This window comes from Xenopus laevis, chromosome 5S (genome assembly GCF_017654675.1).
Source record: "Xenopus laevis strain J_2021 chromosome 5S, Xenopus_laevis_v10.1, whole genome shotgun sequence".
Lineage (NCBI taxonomy): Eukaryota > Metazoa > Chordata > Amphibia > Anura > Pipidae > Xenopus > Xenopus laevis.
In genome coordinates, this window is record NC_054380.1 from 37,399,037 (window position 1) to 37,422,018 (window position 22,982).

Genomic DNA, 22,982 nt, shown 5'->3' on the forward strand with positions numbered 1-22,982 from the left:
CATGCCCGGGCCCCCCCTGATGGCGGCCCTGCTAGTACTAGTGTGTAAGCCTGTGTTAGTCATCCAACGGGCCCCAGGCCACTTCCCCTTTAACAATGGAAGACCCTCCTACAAACTTGATGTGTTTTGCTTATTGGATACACATTATTATGAGGTACTTTTTCTACTGGTGCTGCCATATTTGGTGTCTGAAAGCAGACAATTCTTTCAACCCAAACAGGTTATATTAAAAAAATAGTTTAGAATTACTATGCCAATGTTCAAGTGTAGTGAAAAGTTGTTTAAAACTATAGGCTAAAATATGTTTTACAGTTTGCATATTGTTGTCGGTTAATAGAGGTTTTTTTTTCCAATAAAGTTATTTTCTGAACAAAAAAAAAAGTGAGCCTTCCTTGCCTTCCTATTCGCAAATACGCACAAGCAAGAACTAACGTCACGTGCCCGCAGTTCCCGTCAGTTCCGGCGCCGCCTCCTCCTCCGTCCGTGCGGCTTCCTGGCCGCTACCCCGGATGGTGTTTAGCGGTAGTGGAACTGGTGCTGGCGCTGTTTTCCTGTCAGCAGACGCAGTGGCTAGCTGCGGGTCCCGCTCATCATCTTGTACTACCTACACCTGGTTTCTGGCTCTTCAAATCTTCCTCGGAACCACCGTACGCAGCATTTCTCTTCCTTATTTACCAGCCCGGCCTCCCCTCCTCGGTGTCCCTCACTGAGAGGGGACCAGCAGCCGAAGATGGCGACGGGGGCCTCGGAGTGGCTGGTCCTTAAAGACGGCTGTTTGCGCTGCGACGAGCACGGTGTGAGCAGCTTGTCCTATCACCCGTCGCTTAACGCGATCCTGGCTGTCACTAACCGGGGCAGCATTAAAGTCATAGACGGCACGTCAGGGGCCATTTTGCAGTCGTCAGCTGTGCACGGTGAGTTCCAGTTCTTGTCATAACCTCTCAGCCTGCGTCTCCTCTGCAGCCTTTGCTGACAGCCGGCCTTTCCTCTGTGCAGAGTTGAAGCTTCTGCTGTATGACAGTTGTGCTACAGACACGTATATATTATCAATGATCACTGGCACCAGGGCTGAATAGTGTTGCACCCACAGTCTATTTACCCACGATCACCAGCATCTTCTTTACCCCTTTGGGAGTACAGGGGTTTCAGTTACTTTCTATTTTTTCTTCGTGATCGTTTTTCTAATACTGTCATGGGAAAATATGTTTTTTCAAAACGCACCAGTTATTAGTGCTGCTCCAGCAGAATTCTGCACTGAAATCCATTTCTCAAAAGAGCAAACAGATTTTTTTATATTCAATTTTGAAATCTGACATGGGGCTAGACATATTGTCAGTTTCGTAGCTGCAGCATTCATGTGACTTGTGCCTGCACCTTAGGATGAAACTACTTTCTGGCAGGCTATTTCTTCTTCTCCAAATTACAAGCGCACACCCTGGCCCTCCTGAAACTAGAGTACCTGGTGCCCAGCGAAATAGGGGATCAGCCATCCCCTCAAAATTCCAAACGAAGAAAAATTCACTGGCACTCAAGTAGTACTTGCAGGGTGAAACCCTTGCTTTAAATTTATTCAATGCGGCATGCAACGTTTCGGGGACAACCCCTTTATTGGCTTGATAAAGGGGTTGTCCCCGAAACGTTGCATGCCGCATTGAATAAATTTAAAGCAAGGGTTTCACCCTGCAAGTACTACTTGAGTGCCAGTGAATTTTTCTTCGTTAGGCTATTTCTTCTTCTCACTTTTACTATTGAGTGCTGTTGTGACTTGTGTTCTGATAAACTTCAGTCACTCTTTACTGCTGTACTGCAAGTTGGAGTGATATCACCCCTCCCCCCCCAGCAGCCTACAACAGAACAATGGGAAGGTATCTAGTCAACAGCTCTCTAAAACAAGATAACAGCTCCCTGAAAGATCTAAGAACAGCAGTCAATAGTAAAAGCCAAGAACCCACTGAGAGAAGAAATAACCTGCCAGAAAGTAGTTTCATCCTAAGGTGCAGGCACAAGTCACATGACTAGTGCAGCTGGGAAACTGACAATGTGTCTAGCCCCATGTCAGATTTCAAAACTGAATATAAAAAATCTGTTTGCTCTTTTGAGAAATGGATTTTTAGTGCACAATTCTGCTGGAGCAGCACTATTAACTGATGCGTTTTGTAAAAAACATGTTTTCCTATGACAGTATCCCTTTAAAGGGATAATGTCATGGGAAAAAAAATGTTTTTATTTTTTTTATTTTTCAAAACGCATCTGTTAATAGCTGCTCCAGCAGAATTCTGCACTGAAATCCATTTCTCAAAAGAGCAAACAGATTTTTTTTTTTATATTTAATCCTGAAATCTGACATGGAGCTAGACATATTGTCAGTTTCCCAGCTACCCCCAGTCATGTGACTTGTGCTTAGGGTTGTATAGAAAAGAACCACACCGGCACACGAGACTTGTGTCTGCAGGGCAAGCCCTTGCAAAACCTTTACTGCGTGGTGCAACGTTTCGGGGCTCTGCCCCTTTGTCAAGCATAATTGATACAGGTGTAAAGGTACATTTAAGGGCAAACCAATAAGTGAAAATTCAATTTTTGAAACAAATTCATGTGAATACATTACATTACAAATTAATACATCACAAATAATAATTCCTATGATCCTTGAAAACATATTACACAAGCTCATGATCGAAACAATTCTAGAAAATCCATTCGCAAATAGTTAAACTTTAAAGTCCATATAAGAAATAATCCATTGAAAAATAGAAACAGTATCAAAATCCAAGTGATGAACAACTCAATTGCTACAGTTGTTGCAGCTAACCTAAGAGGAAATTGAAAGGTTACAAATAATATACAAGAATTTAAAAAAATACTTTTACCCTCAGGGGAAGGAAGTTAAAAATACCTGTCCCTGTAGCTTAGGCAAAGAATATGTTCGTATCTGTAAGGACAAATGAAACACTTATTAGTATACTTTACAAGAAACAGGTCAGATTAAACTCTTTATTTAAAGGAGAAGGAAACCCCCTGGGCGCAAAACCCCTCCTCCTCCCCGACCTGGCCTACCTGTCCCCCTGGGCAAATGCCCCTAACTTGTTACTCAACTCTCTGCGCAGGTCCTGTCCACGGAGTTCACAGTCGCCATCTTCTCCCACCCGCGTCTTCTTCCTGCTTTGACCGGTGTCTTCTGGTGCATGTGCAGTAGGAACATTTACCGGTACGGCTCTACTGTGCATGCGCCGAATGTCACAAAGTTTTCCGGTTTCACTTCGTGACATTCGGCGCATGCACAGTAGAAGTAGAAATCGGATCCTGCTGAGCAGAATCCCTCCGTTTCATTAAAGGCTGCTGTTTGAATTGATACAATTGTTGCTAATATTTCAAAGACACTGCTGATAAATGTATTGACTCATGTAGCCACTAAATGTATTCAATTGTAACAGTTCAGAATTTGCTCCTGGATCGCTGAGCTGCCCGACTGAAACGCTAGAGACAGGAACGTTAAACTTTTAAAAAAAATTGTTCAGTGTAAAAATAAAAACTGGGTTAATAAATAGGCTGTGCAAAATAAAAACAATATTTCTAATAAAGTTTTAATAATATGTAATCTATGAAGGCTGGAGTGATTGGATGGATTTCTGTATGTGTGAGAAATACTAATCTCATAAAAGGTTTGTACATGGGTCTCATTATTAAAACAAATGTGATGAATCCTTATGCATTTACTAAAGTTTTATACCTATGGTAGTGTGCAGGATCTATTGCTAATTGTATATGTTAATGAGAATAAATATATGTAGCTATGAGTTTTAACCTTAATCCCCTGACCTTAGAATCTAGATTCCTTTGAAGAACTGCTAAAGGCCACAGCAGGTTTTGTATGGTTGATTAAATCATACCATTCTCCTGTTTGTCATTATGGTATATAGAGGTGGATATAGGCGATACGTTGCAGCTTTTGCACAGACCCTTTTTGCAAAACAATTAGATAAACTAGTATTACAATTGAGCATTAAAAGCAGAGCATTTTCATGCATGGTAAACCATAGGTACAAACCATACCTGTTCAGCATTTCTCTGCAAAATTAGGCAGTTATCAGAATGGTACAATATACAGCTGAATAAAAGCCCTTGAAAATCATCCTTAAGTTAGTGTTGCGTGGGGGTACTAATGAGCCATATGGGTGTCAATAAACAGCACCCACATTCACATCTTTGCTATTTTTTCAAGGATTATTCATTTAGGCAAGGACATATGTCCTGGACCAAATAAATGTTTGGGTATAATCATTTGCAGGTGCACCTAGTGTATTAAGTATGTATATACTCTTCAGACATTGTCATGGAACTTTTTGAATTGTAAGGCTTGACACCTACATTTAATAATTTATTTTAGGGATTGTACAGTAACAAGTAAAAATAAAATATCCATTTATTTAATACATATTGAGATATGAGAGTGATTATTTACTCTTAAGGAAGCTGATGGAAAGTCAGATAATGAGAGTTTCATATTTTGTGTTTCTACAAAATTGCAAAACTGTTATTCTACTATGTTCACATGACTCATATCAAGATTGAATTGTCAAGAAACTAAATCATTTGAATGATAATGAACTTTGGTAAAGTGTAGGCACAGTTTTAAAAAAAGAATGGTTGCAGAAAATACATTACTAAGAGTCTTCCATTACCCAATTTGATCTGTAAAATGCAGTCAAATACCATTTATGTGTCAATAAGCAACCTAAGATATGTTGGCTTTGTTGGCCTCTCCCATGGTCTCGATTTTTCTGCGCTTGGGCTCAAAGGTCAGTGATTTTTTTTCTGTTGAGCGCTGGAATTTACCCCAAATCCCAAACTGAAATTATAACATTCATAAAGATTATTAAGGAGGTAGCATCATAATTTGGAGCTGCTTTTTAAGAGAACCTGTTTCAGTCTGAATCAGCAGTGAAACGTCATCTTTTCAGAAGACAATGATTGCAACCCAAGCCAAAGTAACACTAGAGACATTGTAAATGTTATGCAATAGGTTGCTGTGTCAAAGCCTTGATGTGACTCCATATAAAAATCTGTGCATCGTTTGAAAATTGATGTGTGCAAGTGTCTATCTACCAAACTTAACAACCTGAAGCAAATATGAGTAATGGGCCAAAATCCCTCCAAGCATCTGTACTTTGTCTTACCACAAAATATTTAAATCTACAGAAAGTGCTACTACAGAATATTAAGTGTAGGCATTAAAAACCTACACCAGCATCGTATATAATTTTTTTTATATATAGATTTTTTTTTCCGAACCATAAAAAAGGAATTTTTAATTCAGTGCTCTGTGGTAAAAGTGTTTTAGTGATGAATTGGTTAAGTAAAATGAAAGAATTGGGCAATGGTCGAAATATATTTTCAAGTATATACAATTTTATATACTGTACAGTTTTGTACTAAATAGTTAGCTAGTTAGGGTTAGTAGTGAGCTGCAGTTTTATTTCTTGATTTTCTGTTTAAAAGAAAAGTGTAAACTGTAAGCTGTGAAAACATTATTCTGTACTATATGTGTAAATGGTGTCATCAAACCTGACTGATTTTACTTGCTTAAAGCTTTCACTTGTTTAAAGTGTGATCTTGCTTTTCTAGTACTCGTAAGGACTGTTACATGGAATGGTGAGACCACACTGGGTGCTAGCGAGCATTGGGTGCACAAACAGTAGATGGGGCATTATATAAACAAAACTCAGCGGATGTAGTGCTTTTGCATTTTGAGTAACGGGAGGGGACTAATTTTGGAAATACAAAGGTTAAGATAAATATCACTCCAAAATAAACAGAATTGGGACTAGTTGTTTTTATATGGCCTGATATTACTAAAATTAATATCTAAACACGAATTCCTATGTCGCTAGGTATGACTCCTTGATCTCTCTGCTTATGTTAAATGTTATTTTCAAATGCAAAATAGGAGCAATAATGTATATAGGTATGCTAATACAATTTACATTTTCCTCGCTGTCACTTATTCTTATTTTTCAAAGTCTGCTCTCTAAATGAGCCCATACAAAATGTTGACACAATTGAACTGTTGATCATGCATTAAAAGTATTGGATATGGTTATCACTTTGAGTCTGTGGGCTTTGTATGTTCTGGTCTGTGTTCTTGTGATGGCACATTTCGTTTTGTATGAAGGGGATGCTTAAATCAAAAGTCTGCCATGCTAACAATAAAGTGAATAGTAAGGGTCGGTGGTGAAAGAAACAAAAAATTCAATTTATTTTACAAGTGAATGTGTTAAAGTGGTCACATTCTATAGGTAGATCATAGGCACATATTTTGCGGATAGCTTGTATTCAAAGGAATGAAATAGCAGTGATTTATCTTATCTTTTTTTATTAAAATTTAAGAAGCTGATATGCTTCATTTCTCTGTTTAAAATTAGACTTCTCTGATAAATGTTGGCTCTCCATAGCTATCACACATTGAACTCCCTTGAAGGTGTATTTATAATTCAGATATCATACACCTTATTTTGCTTCTGTCTTTATTATTTGGGAATCACATCAAGGGGTTGTTCACTTTCAAATCAGTTGTTTTTAGAGTGTTCCCCGGAAATGAAGGCTTTTTTTAAATTACTTTACATTATTTTTTTTTCCAAAATCTAAGTTTAAAGTTGAATGTTCCTGTCTCTGGTGTTTCAGTCTAACAGCTCAGTAATTCAGGTGCAGACTCTGAACTGTAACAATTTTGCAACATTTAGTTGATACATTTCTCAGCAGCATCTCTTGAGTATTAGCGACTATTGTACCAATTCTAATAGTTGCCTGTAATGAAACCCAGAGATTCTGCTCAGCAGGGACAAAGATAAGAAATGTATCAACTAAATGTATCAATTTAGAACAATTTACAGGGTCGGCGACCCCCCTCCCAGGGTGAAAAAACAGTTTACACTTCAATATTAGAAAAATGGTCTCACATACAAAATGGAAAGTCATTGAAAAAAGTTATTTCTGTTGATCTATCTGAAAACAACTAGTTGTGTGAACGTGAACAACCCCTTTAAATGGCTAACATCCTCAACATTTCCAACAGAATTGTGCCTAAAACATGACAGGGAAAACCATTGCTATCGTAGTTTTAATGATAGCTTGTCATAGATTATAGGGTTAGGCCCCTGTATTGTGGGTCTCCCGTTGCACAAAACAAGTTTACAGATATATGAATAAATAGCTGCCATTACTGTTATTGTAGGAATACTCCAACTCCTATTCATGCACCTCATATTCTGTGCTTTGAGTGCCTTCAGGTTGGGTCTGCCCAGTGTGGGAGCTACTGGTCTAACAAGTGGATCATTTTTCTAAACTAAAATTTTACTGTGGTTAATTCTTCATTTATGCTATTCAAGTTTTCTAATTTTATTTTTCTTCTACAGTGAAACCAGGTGGACGAGTGAGATGCCAGTATTTCCCAACTGTGGATAAAGTTATTTTTGTAGATGATTATGCAGTGGGCTGTCGAAAAGATCTTAATGGAATTTTATTGCTTGACACAGCACTTCAAACCCCAGTTTCCAAACCCGATGATGTGATACAGCTTGAATTGCCTGTTACGGAGGTGAGGAATCTATCAGATACTGTAGCTATGCAAAGGCAACTGCTGGGTATAGATAGGATGCACCTATGTATTTAGGATAAAAGCTTTCTCGGCAGTCTTTTCTTAATCTAGGGTCCACCTGGTTAATTTTGTGAAGATGACAATTTTTGCTGCATATGTCCATTATGCCTTTTAGACCATGACATTCTCAAACAATATTACTGAGAAAAGTGAAAGTAAAAAAAAAAAAAAGAATTGTTTGAGAATTTCATCGTTCATGGATTGGTAACTAAACAAGCAAGTCTATGTTGGAGGGAAAGAAAATATATATTTTTTGATGGTTACATGTTTTTGTAACCTCAAGAATGGTGCTGGGCTAACCGAGTATTTTTTGTAAGAAAAACCCCAAGCAAGCTCTCTGCCCTGGCAATAAAAGCTAGAGCTCCCTTTGTGGGCATCTATGTTGAGACACACACATGTATAATCAGTGAGTTCATCATCTCATTTATTATGCACATTTGTGAGTGTGTGTGTTGTGCAATTAGTTGACATGACCTCACAGGCACAGTTTTTATGTGATTGGTACTCTTTAAACTGGCCATGCACAGAACTAAAGCTTAACTAAAGAAGTAGACTAGTAATGTTGTACATTGTTTTGTGCTTCTGTACCAGCCCAAGGCAACCACAGGTCTGTGCCTCCAAAGATGCCCCAGTAGCTCCCCATCTTCTTTTCTGCCGATTCACTGCACATGCTCTGTGCTGCTGTCACTTACTGAGTTGAAGGACCCACTCACAATATACAGTACACGTAGAATATAAATGTCACAATATAAGCTAATTCATTATTTACACAAATAATTAATACATGGCAGCTCAGTAACCAGTTCAACTAGCATCAGAATGTAGTAATCAGCCCTGTCACATCAGCTTCTATTACAGACAAACCTAATTTTCTGCCTGATAATTTATAACAACCCCTAAGCTTAGCTTCTCAGAGCCCACTGAGCAGGTGAGTGTCGCAGACCTCTGTGACAAGTTTGAAGTCCTGGATCATTGCTGATATTGAGAAGCTGAAACTTTACTCTGGTGCAATAAGTTCAGTATATAAAATATGGCATTTTCAGCCATATTCATTTTTAGGGTTTAGTTCTCCTTTAAAGTTGCTTAATGTTTCTCCAATATGCAGCTTATTGGCATGTATATGGTATCCTTCCAAAGGATATCCAATATCTGGCAGGTATTTATTGGTCAGGTTTGATAATCACACAGGGCAAGGCACACATTTGAGCACTGATGAGGTCCTCCCCTGAAAGGTCTCTGTAGGCCTCCATTCATTGGACCAGAGGCAGAAAAATCAGATCATCCCGATTTGACCCAGCACATTCATACCCAAATCAGGTTAAGATGAGGTTGCCAAAAGTGCATATTATAAAGGAGCTGTTCAGTGTAAAAATACAACTGGGTGAATAGATTGTGCAAAATAAAAATGTTTTACCATAGATGGTGAAAAATTTAGGCTGGAAAGAACAGATGTATATGATAATGGCCAGGGTCAAAAGCAAACTAACTGAACGGTTATGTTCTGTGCAGAGCCTCTTAAAGGTACAGTTATGTGTAAAAATAAACACTGGGATAGATTGGCTGCGCAAAAGAAAGTGTTTCTAAATAAAACAAATGAAACATTTTATACCATAGATGGTAAAAAATTAAATATATAAAGGCTGGAATGGCTAACTAATATAGTTAGTTAGCCAAAAATGTAATGTATAAAGGCTGGAGTGACTGGATGTCGAACAGAACACAACTTCCTGCTTTTCAGTTCTCTATCTCAGCGACTGTAAGGAGGGCCACATGGGGACATAACTGTTCAGTGAGTTTGCAATTAATCATTAGCATGCAGCTCAGATTCAAAAGCAACAGATATGACCCATGTGTCCCCCCTCAAGTCACTGATTGGTAACTGCCTGGTAACCAATTGGTGGAAACCAAGAGAGCTGCAAAGCAGTAAGTAGTTTTATGGCTATCATGTTACACATCCAGTCACTCCAGCCTTTATAGACTGCATTTTTGGCTAACTAACTATATTGAAAATGTTTTTTATTTTGCACAGCCTATTTATTTACTCAGTTTTTTTTTATACTGAACAATTCCTTTAAAGTTACTAACTACTAATTAAAAGGTTAGAGAGCTGCATAGAAGGAGGTGGCTTTCTGTCCATTATGTTGGTCATCTGTTTCTCCAGCCTTTATAGATTACATTTTTGGTTATCTGTTTTTTTTATTTTGAACAATCTATCTTTCTGTCCTGTTTAATTCTTGCACTGAACTGTTCCTTTAAAGTGTATGCTTAAAAGTAATGTTATTTGATTTTATTCCACATGCAGAGATAAAACAAGCTATACATTATTTATACTTTAGGCACAACAGCTGTTGTCCGCTTGCCTAAAGAAGATAGATATTTCTAGTGCCGAAGGCTATGATCTGTTTATTATGCAGCTGAAAGATGGCTTTAAAAATACCTCACATGAGACTGCAGGAAATCACAAAGTTGCTAAGGTGAGTATATCCAGTTATTTTATTTTGTAGACAAATGCAAGTTTTCTAATATATTTCCTTGCCCAACCCCTAGGTATCAAATCAGGATGTCCACCCAGAGAATAAAAAAAGCATTTTTTATTTTTTCAATGGAAGAAGATGTAATTCAAAGCTATTATTTCAATTTACATTCATTAAAAGTGCTGTCTGGCTCCTCCAGTTCAACTGTTTCCTTCTCCGGTTGTCTGCTGTCCCACAGTCAAGACTCAATTTCCACAGTACCTTGCATTTTGTGCAACAAACTCATTCGGATCCTTACTGCTGTGTGTAAGACTGCAGTGACAGAAATGCAACCTTCCTTTTTTTGGCCTGAAAACATGAGCAATTTGCCTGCTGGCAAGGAAAACCACTTTGTCTTACATTAGACATAGTATGGCATTTTGGTCTTTGTTTTATTTTCAGGTCTTTAATTATTTACTCTTCTTTAAATAATCTAATTTAATTTGTCCTAGTAATCAGGCAATGCTTTGACAGGCAGAAGACTGACTATGTTGCCTTTGTGTTCTTTTGTGTTCTGTAGCCAGAGTCAGTAACCATGGCAATCAAATAGGATTTAAAGGAATTCTTCAGTGTAAAAATAAAAACTGGGTAAATAGATAGGCTTTGCAAAATAAAAAATGTTTCTAATATAGTTAGTTAGCCAAAAATGTAATGTATAAAGGCTGGAGTGACTGGGTGTCTAACATTACAGCCAGAACACCAGAACACTACTTCCTGCATTTCAGCTCTCTTGGTTTACCCTGGTTACCAGGTAGTAACCAATCAGACACTTCAGGGGGGGGGGCGCATGGGTCATATCTGTTGCTTTTGAATCTGAGCTGAATGCTGAGGATCAATTACAAACTCACTGAACAGAAATGTACCATGTGGCCCCCCTTCAAGTCGCTGACTAACTATAACTTATAGAGCTGAAAAGCAGGAAGTAGTGTTCTGGCTATTATGCTTGACATTCAGTCACTCCAGCCTTTATACATTACATTTTTGGCTAACTAACTATATTAGAAACATTGTTTATTTTGCACAGCCTATCTATTAACCCAGTTTTTATTTTTACAATGAACTGTTCCTTTAAAAGTTCATGCTGGAAAGTGGATTAACAAAGAGGAAATATTTTAAAAATTAGATATATTTTTGCTTTTAATGAAATACATTTTTTTTATATTGTAGTGGGCAACTGTGACATTTCATCTTCCTCACCATGTATTAAAGTCTCTGATGGGCGCGATTGTGAATGAGCTAAAGAAGATCAATAAAAACATCGCTGCACTGCCGGTAGCCTCTTCTGTGATGGATAGGCTATCTTATCTATTACCGAGTGCTAGAGCAGAGCTAGGAGTTGGTCCTGGTCGTTCTGTAGATCGGTATGTGGCATTTATGAATGTGTATATTAAATTTGAAAACTGAGGCTTATTTAAAGGGGAATGTCACCATAATAATTACTTGTAATGTGTTGCAACCAGCCATGTAATGACAATTTGCATTCATCTTCTTAATTTTTCACATTTTATCACTGTTTTGTTTTGAATTTAAAGGAGTGTAGTTCATATTAAAATATGAGAGCAGTGATCCACACCAGTTTTTCATGAGCAACATGTTGCTCGCAAGACCTTGGATGTTGCTCTCAGTGGCCTCAAAAAAGGTGCTTATTTTTGAATTCTGGATTTGGAGGAAAGTTCTGGTTACAAAAAAACCATGTGTACTGCAAAACAGAGCCTCCTGTAGGCTGCAAGTCAACATAGGGGTGATCAAAAAAGCCAATTACAGCCCATATTTGGCATCCCCAGGGACTTTTTTCATGCTTGCATTGTTCCACAACACTCTCTACGTTTGAATGCAGCTCATAGGTAGATTTTAGGTGGTGAAGTAGGGGGTCGAAGTTTTTCTTAGAGAGACAGTACTTCGACTATCTAATGGCCGAATATTCGACCGATTTTTAGTTCGAATCGTTCGATTCGAAGTCGTAGTCGAAGTAGCCAAAAAAAACATTCAAAATTCGAAGTTTTTTTTATTCTACTCCTTCACTCGTGCTAAGTAAATGGGCCCCTTAGTTGATACATTTCTCAGCAGCATCTCTGGAGTATCATCAACTATTGCATCAATTCTAATAGCTGTCTGTAATGAAACCAAGAGATTCTGCTCAGCAGGGACAAAGATAAGAAATGTATCAACTAAATGTATCCATTTAGAACAGTTTACAGGGTCGGCAACCCCCCCTCTGAGTTGCTTCAGAAGGTGAAAAAAGACACTTTACACTTCAATATTAGAAAAACGGTCACACATAGAAAATAGAAAGTCATTGGAAAAAGTCATTATTTCTGTTGATCTATCTGAAAACAGCTAGTTGTTTGAAGGTGAACCATGCCTTTAAAGTATTTCCTATTGGTTAATAAAAAATAGGAAATCGTGTCTGAAGTTGTTAAGCATTGCTGATATTGTGGTGCTTCTGGTGCTTTAATAAATGTATACCATAATTAACATTTTCCTAGGTCCTTGATGTATAGTGAAGCGAACAGGAGAGAGACTTTTACATCATGGCCTCATGTGGGATATAGATGGGCTCAACCTGACCCAATGGCGCAAGCAGGATTTTATCATCAGGTAGGACAGATTATTTTGATATTAAGTCATAGAGCACATCTATTTAGTGCTCTACCAAACTCATAAAGGAACTGAACTCCCCTCATATGTACCTCTTTAACCTGCTTTTTCACCTCCTTTTTTCCATATTGAAATAAAACCTTTTTAAGCACAGGTTACTTATGTTTTTAATTGTGTGCTGGTACTTAGGTGCTTTTGTATTTAGTTTATTTAGTTGTCATAATGTAGGAAAAATGTGGCTAGTATGCATGCAGTATAGACTATTTTTGTACTTGAAATTCAATCACGCCCTCTAGATCAGAACTTTTCATCTGGCAAGTAGCGTGTGGTATGCAAATGCCAACATTCTCCTTTTCCATATTATATATGTGTGCCTTTATAAATACTGCATTCATATATATTTCATTACAGTGGATTCCCTGCATGCCAACTTAAAAAATATTGAAATCTCCTTTTTTTCTCTTTAGCCGGCTTCTTCAGGAGATGACCGGGCCATGTGCTTCACTTGCAGTGTATGCTTAGTGTGCTGGGAACCTACTGATGAACCATGGTGAGTAGTTAAAATATACATATGTTATGGATTCATCCTAATAATTCAAGCTATGTATGGCCAGTTTAAGAAAATGCTTTGCAAACAAAGTTTTGCAAACTTTTCTTTTATTGTTGTGCTGTTTAAGTTGTTGTTCTTCTTCTTTTTAATGTGTCATCTGGGTGGGTAGGTAAGCAATGCCTTGCAACAAGAAAGCAAGTTATTTATGAGGCCAGAAATATTTCTAATAAGGCTTTATCTTATTTATATAATAACCTGCCACTCAAGCAACTGTCTTGTTGCTAGCACACTGAGGTTTAAAGGATAAGTAAACATAAAAAAACGGAATGTAAAATTGTTCAGGGTTGCTGTTCTAAGCATGTTTGCAATTTACACTAAATGTTTTTGTCAGTTTCAGAGCTATTTAAGTTTTTAAGTGCAAACATAATGAATTCTGTAACATTTCCACCTGCTGGTCAGTTCATATAAATTACCTGTAAATAACATACATTTTCAAAGACAGTGAAAGAGATATATATTCAGAAGGAAAGCAGTGATTATTTCTGATGTTGCTCTGCTTAGGAATGCTCTTTCCCATTTCCTACCCAAGCAAAATTACATCAGAACACTTTTCTATTTTCCTTCTGAAGGTATAGTTCTTTGCCTGTACAGTTACAGGAACTGACTAGCAGTGCCACTTATCATAATACATAAATAGCTTTGAAACTGAAAAAAATTATGTAAACTGCTTAAAAAATCTAATTGAGCAATTTACATTGTGTTTTTTTCCCCCAAGGATTACTTATGCTTTATTCCAAAAAAAAAAAACAAAAAAAAAACAAGCAAACAAAAAAAAACATGTTCATCATATAGAGAGAACGCTGGGAAAAGCGTGCTGCTTCTTTTTATTGACAGCTATGGTTAAACAGTGCAGTATTGCAGAATGCAATGTGTGGTTTGGGAGTGGTGCCAGGGCATGTGTCTAGTATACATTTGTATAATTTCCTTGTATTTTTAAATTCCATTCTCCAATAAATTATAATCTAGACATCCTCTGCAGTAAAAGCATATTACAGATCATTTTTGTTTTTTTAGGTCGGAGCATGAAAGACATTCCCCAAACTGTCCCTTTGTCAAAGGTGAACACACCCAAAATGTACCCCTATCTGTAACGCTAGCAACGTGTCCAGCACAGTTCCCCTGTGTAGATGGAACAGATAGAATATCCTGTTTTGGGGTTGGAAATTGTCCGCATTTTTTAGCTACTGCAACAAAAAGAGGGAAATTATGTGTATGGGATGTTTCCAAGCTCATGAAGGTAAGGAATTTTGCTGCTGCTCTCTTTTAAATATCTTTGTTAAACAAATTGTATATGTTTAATTTAAATTTTACTTGGAATTTACATTGTAAATAATACAGGATACCATAACATTGCAGATCCTTGTGTGTTCTGCAATGAAACCTGTCATATACCAATAAAAAAGTAACAAGCAAGTAATTCTAACAGTCTGCTGCTTGTACCCTGTACCACACTTTATGTACTTTAAACACAAGGTAAAAAGTGATTACTTTGCAAGGAAGGTATTTTAATTTCTTTTACATTTCATTTATTTTTTCTCTGTTTCAGGTGCACTTAAAATTTGAGGTTAATGCATATGACCCTGCAATAGTACAATTGTTGGTTCTATCTGGAGACCCTAATTCTGCTGTAGAAGTTAGAAGACCAACACTGGCATGGCTTGAGGATTCATCCAGCTGTTCTGATATCCCGAAATTAGAAGGCGACAGGTAGATCAGTTTCATTTCTCTTAAACCAAGCAATTTGTCAAACGCACTAGTTTAGTTAACTGTTGGCTTTTTAATATTTGTGATGTAAATGTTGGGGCTAGTGGTGTGCAAGTCGAGAAATTCTCAACCCGCACCCGGCCTGACCCGCCATTCCCCCCTCTGTTTATAAACCGTAGTGATGTAACAAAAGTGGCGGTGGCGGGTGTGAGCCTATAAATTTAGGTGCCGGAAGCTGGCACTTCTAGGTAGTGGGCGGGGAGAGCAGGTGAAGAGCTCAACCCAGACCCACATGAGACCCGAAGATTTTGTGCAGGAGCCGGCACAAACCCACCCAACCAGCAGTTTTTGGGCCGGTCCGCGCATAACTAGTTGGGGCCTTACTGCCTTAGCATTCTGCTGACATATTAATATAGAAATCTGACATAGAAGAATATTGGCATTTTATTGCCAATAGATTAGCTGCAATAGTGCAAGCTAGAATGCTATATTTATTCTGTAGAATGTTTTACCATACCTGAGTAAAAAGCTCTAGAAACTCTCTTTGTTTAGGATAGGAGCTGCAGTATTAATGTGGTGTGACATCATTCCTGCCTGAGTCTCTCCCTGCTCTGGGCTCAGATTACAGTAGAGAAGGGAGGGCTGGGGGGAGAGGAGCAAACTGAGCATGCTCTTGCCCAGGGCAATGAGGTTTAAGCTGAAGGCAGGAAGTCTGACACAGAAGCCCATGTGTACACAATAGAAGAAAAGAAATGCAGTGTTTCTTTTGACAGAGGACTCAGAGCAACATTACTTTGGGGGTTTACTGGTATATTAAGATGGACCTTTCTGATAAGGCTTAATTAGTTTTAACCTTTCCTTTTCCTTTAACAAATTGTCTGTTAAAATAGCATTCTAATTCCTGATGTCTGGGAAGAAATATCAAACTGTTATCTTAATGAGTAAATCAAGGTTCATTTTTGTTGTTTGCCTGCAATTAAATCACTTTCTTTTACAGAGATAAATAAAAACAAGATTAGACATTGATACTTGGACATTTCTTAATAAAGAACTATATATATATATTTGTCTATATATATATATATATATATATATATATATATATATATATATATATATATATATATATATATATATATATACACACTTTTCGAGAGTGCTGGCTACCTCATGGACTATATCTATATCTATATCTATATCTATATCTATATATATATATATATATATATATATATATATAAAGATATAGAGAGATATATATATATATATATATATATATATATATATATATATATATATATATATATATATATATATAGATATATATATATATAGATATATATATATAGATATATATATATATATATATATATATATATATATATATATAGATATATAGATATAGTCCATGAGGTAGCCGCACTCTCGAAAAGTAGTCCAAGGTGCCTGGGTGCAGTATCAATAATATCAGTACCGTATATACCCAAGTATAAGCCGAGTTTTTCAGCATCCAAAATGTGCTGAAAAAGTCTACCTCGGCTTATACTCGGGCCAGCGGTACCTGACCCGAGTAGTTGAGATTGCAGTCACTTTTAATCATTCCTATACCAACAGTACACTTGGGGAGAGACTGCAATATCCCACAATGCCCTCTGTTGGTTATATGAAAGAATAACAGTGCTCCCTCTGTTGGTTATATGAAAGAATAACAGTGACTGCAATATCACACAGTGCCATCTGTTGGTTATATGAAAGAATAACAGTGACTGCAATATCACACAGCGCCATCTGTTGGTTGTATGAAAGAATAACAGTGCGCCCTCTGTTGGTTATATGAAAGATTAACAGTGACTGCAATATCACACAGCGCCCTCTGTTGGTTATATTAAAGAATAACAGTGACTGCAATATCACACAGTGCCCTCTGTTGGTTATATGAAAGAATAACAGTGACTGCAATATCACACAGCGCCCTCTGTTGGTTATATGAAAGATTAACAGTGATGGCAATATCAAACAGCACCATCTGCACATGGTAGTGGGACAGTGGGACAATGCACACAGTAATCCGTTTGGCAATTCTCTGTCACCATCAACTTTGCAAAGAAGTCTGGTTGATCGCTGGGGGGTCGCTTTGGCAGAATGTGCGCTGCTGGGAGACAGGGCTGTAGTTGTGTCTAGGCTTATACTAGAGTCAATAAGTTTTCCCAGTTTTCGTAGGTAAAATTAGGTACCTCGGCTTATACTCGGGTCGGCTTAAACTCGAGTATATACGGTACATATTCAACAAGGAAGATCCGCACTCTCAGGTCTTAAGTAAAAATGTAAAAAGTTTTATTGTTACATACGAGACTGACGTTTCGGCCTCCTCCGAGGCCTTTCTCATATATATATATATATATATATATATATATATATATATATATATATATATAGATATATATATAGATAGATAGATAGATAGTTATATATATAGATAGATAGTTATATATATAGATAGTTAGTTAGTTATATAGATAGATAGATAGTTAGTTATATATATAGATAGATAGTTATATAGATATATAGTTATATAGATATATAGATATATAGATATATAGATATATAGATATATAGATATATAGATATATAGATATATAGATATATAGATATATAGATATATAGATATATAGATATAGATATATAGATAGATATAGATATATATATAGATATATATATATATATAGATATATATATATATATATATATATATATATATATATATATATATATATATATATATATATATATATGATGCTCTTTCCTATATATGCAGCTATACAATTTCAATTTAACCTTCTTTAGACTTTTCCATGCTTTTTTTTCATCGTTAATATTCGGTGAAGTCTGAGGTTAATAATGACCTTACAATCATTCCATTTAGGTTACCTTAATATATGTGTTATTTGTACATTATGCACATAAAAACCTTACTTAAGTTAATTATAACATTAATTTTTCTGGGCTTCACATTTATAAATAGAGCTTGTTTGGTTACTTTTTTATGATTATTAAAAGAGGGCTTTTAAAAACCTGTCATTTTTGTTTTTCCAGTGATGACCTGCTGGAGTATTCAGATAGTGAAGAACGTTCTAGGTCTGACTCTGTGACTGGTATGTGTACACTTTTGTTTCTTCCAGAAAAGAAAAAGCAAAACCATATGTTCATAGGGATGTTTTTATTACTTTAAATTTAAATCTATATGACACTGGAATGCCGTGCATTTTGGATGCTTTTGCTTTCCACTTTTTCCATGCCAAAAACATGGCACAGTGATCGCCATACATTCTTTATTTGATTTCAGATCACAGCCTCACCTTCTCATGTGACCCAAGGAGTATGGGGGGTAATGCATTGTGGATTAAAATAGTTTTGTTTCTGAGTTTGGCACTAAGCACTTTGAGATGTGTTCTATAGTGAGCTGTAATGACAGTGAGAGTAACATTTGTTACTTAGAATTTGAGAATTTAAAGACAAGTGAAACTATCACAAGTAAAGATTAATTCTGTAGTCTGTATCAGTGGAGTGTAAACTTGAGAGCCGTGATTAGTTGTTTTTTTTTTTTTTTGTAGTTTAGATATTGGCAAAGATGAATCTTACATACAAGGAAAATGTGAAAGTGAAAAGATGTAAATAATATGATTGATTATACAGATGAAGCCACTTGGATTTGTGAGTTAAATGCGTCATGACTCAGGGTTAATTAAAGAAACTGTGTTATCTAAAGTTATCTAAACTCATTTAATGCATTTAACCTTTTCATTAGCATACCAAAGCACCATTGTTCACAATGGGGAATGCTTTAATTAGATGGGATGCTGTGACACAATTTTCTGTGTTAAATGGGATAAGTGGGATATCTGTGTTTAGTTATTCTGTGTCAAACAGGCAAACCAAAGTGGCTGCATCTGTATGTACAGAAATACAATTTCATTGTTGGATATCAGGTGGGTCGGTATATCATCAGGAAAGAATATATAACCTACCAGTAAACTTAGTGTTATAGCTTGTACTCTAGTTACGACTTACACAGTTTATTCATCTGGTCACTATGAGTATTGTCCCCTGGCCTAGACTGTGATGTACAGATGCACTCCCCTTGCATACCCCTTGTTAAAAGATAAATTGTTCCGAAAATACTTGCCTGAAATGTTATGGATAAGACATTTAGATATTGGGTACCTGCTGTTGAGCTGTCCTAAACATGAACGCAAATTACCATAACTATCTGCTTTGATTAAATATAACTGTTTAATACTTTCTTTCTAGACTCCCCAGATATTTATTGAATTCCTCCCTCACCCTGCAGTATGTTTGACCATTAAAGGAATTGATTTCTACTAGGGGCAGTTTAAAATCCAAATGCCCCTAGTACAGTCTGCAGCAATAATAAGCTTTTATGGGAATGCATTTACTAAAACTATAAGTATAGGTATCATATATCCGGAAACCCTTTATCCCCATCTCCCACAAAGTTCATTATAAACTTTCTATTTCATTTGACCCTAACTAAGCTACATACATTTGTATTCGTGCCAAAAAAAACCTCTCTTGAGGTAAGGTGTTCCGAATTATGAAAGTTTTCCCCAGGTGCCAAGCATTGCAGATGATAGATCCTATACCTGTGTATGTGTTCTCATCTGTGACTTTTGTATACACACATCTCTGTAATGTATACACAATTCTTGATAATTCATTAATGGTTACTGTAATTTTGATTAGTAATGTATTCATTTTTGTAGGGCAAACATCGCAAAAGGAAACCCTGGAGATGAGTCTGGATATAACAGCCCTCAGCATACTCCAGCAGCCTGAGAAATTGCAGTGGGAGATTGTTGCAAATGTCCTTGAAGATACAGTAAAGGATTTAGAGGAACTTGGGGCTAACCCTTCTTTAGCTAGTTCCAAAAGTGAAAAGACAAAGGAAAAGCATTTAGAACAGCACAACATTCCCTTTCCTTGCTTACTGACAGGTGGTTTACTAACATACAGATCTCCTTCTTCTTCCCCAACTAGTAGTAATTCCCGAAGGTCTTTGGATGCTTTAAGTAGGACTCCAGGGGAGAGCTCTTCTGATCAGGGCTCAACTGATAATGAATCTGGCACAAACTCTGAACTCAATTCTCCTCTTGTAAAACGAACTCTACCGGTGTTGTTACTTTACAGCATCAAGGAGTCTGATGAAAAAGCAGGAAAACTCTTTTCTCAGATGAACAATATTATGAGTAAAAGTTTACATGATGATGGGTTCACTGTGCCACAAATCATTGAGATGGAGCTTGATAACCAGGAACAGCTACTTTTACAGGATCCCCCTGTTACATACATCCAGCAGTTTGCTGAAGCTACTGCTAATCTGACATCTCCTGACTCAGATAAGTGGACTTCAATGATTCCTAAGCCTGGGACCTTAGTGCAGTGTTTGCGACTTCCCAAGTTTGCAGAAGAGGAAAACTTGTGTGTAGATTCCATTATCCCATGTGTTGATGGTGTCCATCTTTTAGTAGGATTACAAAAATGCCCAGCAGAGCCATTGAGTGCAATAAATCAAGTTGAGGCCTTGAATAATTTAAATAAATTAAACTCTGCACTTTGTAGTAGAAGGAAAGGAGATGTAGAGCCTAGTTTAAGTGTTGTGAATGGCACCAGCATCAATGTTATCCCCTGTGAGTCTTCAGCGGAAGTTCTTGATCCTTTAATTATTCAGCCAGACAAAAGAACTGTGAGTGGCGGCTATCTTGTGATTTACAAAATGAATTATTCCACCAGAATAGTAACGTTGGAGCAGGATCCAGTAAAATTTTTACATATTAAGGACCCTCAAGATGCAATTACCTCACTTATTTTGCTACAGCCAGATATTTTAGATAGTAGAGAGGATGACTGTGAAGAATCTTCAGAAGAAACCCCTTTAACTCCTAAACATGTCAATGGGAAAGAAAAGAAATGTGACATACAGAGTTTGGGTCACTTGGTTGTAACAACTCAAAGCGGATATGTAAAAATATTAGATCTATCAACATTTGAAATGATGGCTAAAGTTGATCCACCAAAAAAGGAGGGCACAGAAGATGTGGATCCATTTGCATCAGTTGTGTACTGCTCAGGCACAGACCGCTTGTGTGCTTGCACAAAAGGTAAGAATTGAATTGTAAGTTCTTATTACAAGTAAAAAGCAGTTTTATTCCTACAAAGTTATACAGAAGGCACATAATATATTAAATCTATGTTAGAATAAGAATCAAATGGCTTAGGCATTATTGTCGCTAGGCTATCCTACTTTCTGCATCGACAGGTGTTTTGTGTGTGGTTGTGCAGGGTGATTGTATATTTCATTATCACTGTGTTCATCTGACATATGTACAGTTAGGTCCATAAATATTTGGACAGGGACAACTTTTTTTTATAATTTTGGTTCTGTACATTACCACAATGAATTTTAAATTAAACAAATCAGATGCAGTTGAACTGCAGACTTTCCGCTTTAATTCAGTGGGTTGAACAAATTATTGCATAAAAATGTGAGGAACTAAAGCCTTTTTTTAACACAATCACTTCATTTCAGGGGCTCAAAAGCAATAGGACAAATTAAAAAACTCAAAATAAAATGTTCATTTTGAATACTTGGTTGAAAACCCTTTGTTGGCAATGACAACCTTAAGTCTTGAACTCATGGACATCACCAGATTCTGGGTTTCCTCCTTGTTAATGCTGTACCAGGCCTTTACTGCAGCGGCTTTCAGTTGCTGTTTGTTTGTGGGCTTCTCTTTCTGAAGTTTAGTCTTCAACAAGTGAAATGCATGCTCAATTGGGTTCAGATCAGATGACTGACTTGGCCATTCAAGAATATTCCACTTCTTTCCTTTAATAAACTCCTGGGTTGCTTTGGCTGTATGTTTTGGGTCATTGTCCATCTGTATTACGAAACGCCTCCCAATCAATTTGACTGCATTTAGCTGGATTTGAGCAGACAGTGCATCTCTGAACACCTCAGAATTAATTTGGCTGCTTCTGTCCTGTGTCACATCATGGATAAATACTAGTGTCCCAGTGCCACTGGCAGCCATGCACACCCAAGCCATCACACTGCCTCCGCCATGTATAATAGATGATGTGGAATGCTTTGGATCATGAGCTGTTCCACACCATCTCCATACTTTTTTTCTTGTCATCATTCTGGTGGAGGTTGATTTTGATTTCATCTGTCCAAAGAATGTTTTTCCAGAACTGTGCTGTTTTTTTTTTTTTTTTTTAACAAAGTCCAATCTAACCTTTCTATTCTTGATGCCTATGAGTGGCTTGCACCTTGCAGTGCACCCTCTGTATTTACTTTTATGCAGTCTTCTCTTTATGGTAGACTTGGATATCGATACACCTACCTCCTTGAGAGTGTTGTTCACGTGTTTGGCTGTTGTAAAGGGGTTTCTCTTCACCATGGAAATTATTCTGCGATCATCCACCACTGTTGTCTTTCGTGGACGTCCAGGTCTTTTTGCGTTGCCGAGTTCACCAGTGCTTTCTTTCTTTCTCAGGATATACCAAACTGTAGATTTTGCCACTCCTAATATTCTTGCAATTTCTCTGAGGGTTTTTTTTCTGTTTTTGCAACTTAAAGGGGTTGTTCACCTTTGCGTTAACTTTAAGAATGATATAAAGAGTGATATTCTGAGACAATTTGCAATTAGGTTTCATTTTTTATTATTTGTGGCTTTTCAGTTATTTAGCTTTTTATTCAGCAGCCTTCCAGTTTGCATGTTCAGCAAGCTGGTTGCTAGGGTCCAAATTACATTAGCAACCATGCACTGATTTGAATGAGAGACTGGAATATGAATAGGAGAAGCACTGAATAGAAAGATGAGTAATAAAA

At 36.9% G+C, this 22,982-nt stretch overlaps 1 protein-coding gene across 6 annotated transcripts in view; it reads left to right on the forward strand.

Moving 5' to 3' along the window:
* The first annotated feature begins 429 nt into the window (after positions 1 to 429).
* birc6.S (baculoviral IAP repeat containing 6 S homeolog) overlaps positions 430 to 22,982 on the forward strand; it is a 166,355-nt gene continuing 143,802 nt past the window's right edge. For all 6 annotated transcript variants that reach the window (XM_018265204.2, XM_018265206.2, XM_018265207.2 and 3 more), the window contains exons 1-10: positions 430 to 914; positions 7,410 to 7,591; positions 9,988 to 10,125; positions 11,332 to 11,525; positions 12,651 to 12,762; positions 13,230 to 13,312; positions 14,387 to 14,609; positions 14,919 to 15,079; positions 18,170 to 18,228; positions 19,858 to 21,252. In XM_018265204.2, coding sequence (XP_018120693.1) covers positions 731 to 914; positions 7,410 to 7,591; positions 9,988 to 10,125; positions 11,332 to 11,525; positions 12,651 to 12,762; positions 13,230 to 13,312; positions 14,387 to 14,609; positions 14,919 to 15,079; positions 18,170 to 18,228; positions 19,858 to 21,252 — 2,731 coding nt within the window. In that variant the 5' untranslated portion in view covers positions 430 to 730. The remainder of the gene's footprint in view (positions 915 to 7,409; positions 7,592 to 9,987; positions 10,126 to 11,331; positions 11,526 to 12,650; positions 12,763 to 13,229; positions 13,313 to 14,386; positions 14,610 to 14,918; positions 15,080 to 18,169; positions 18,229 to 19,857; positions 21,253 to 22,982) is intronic.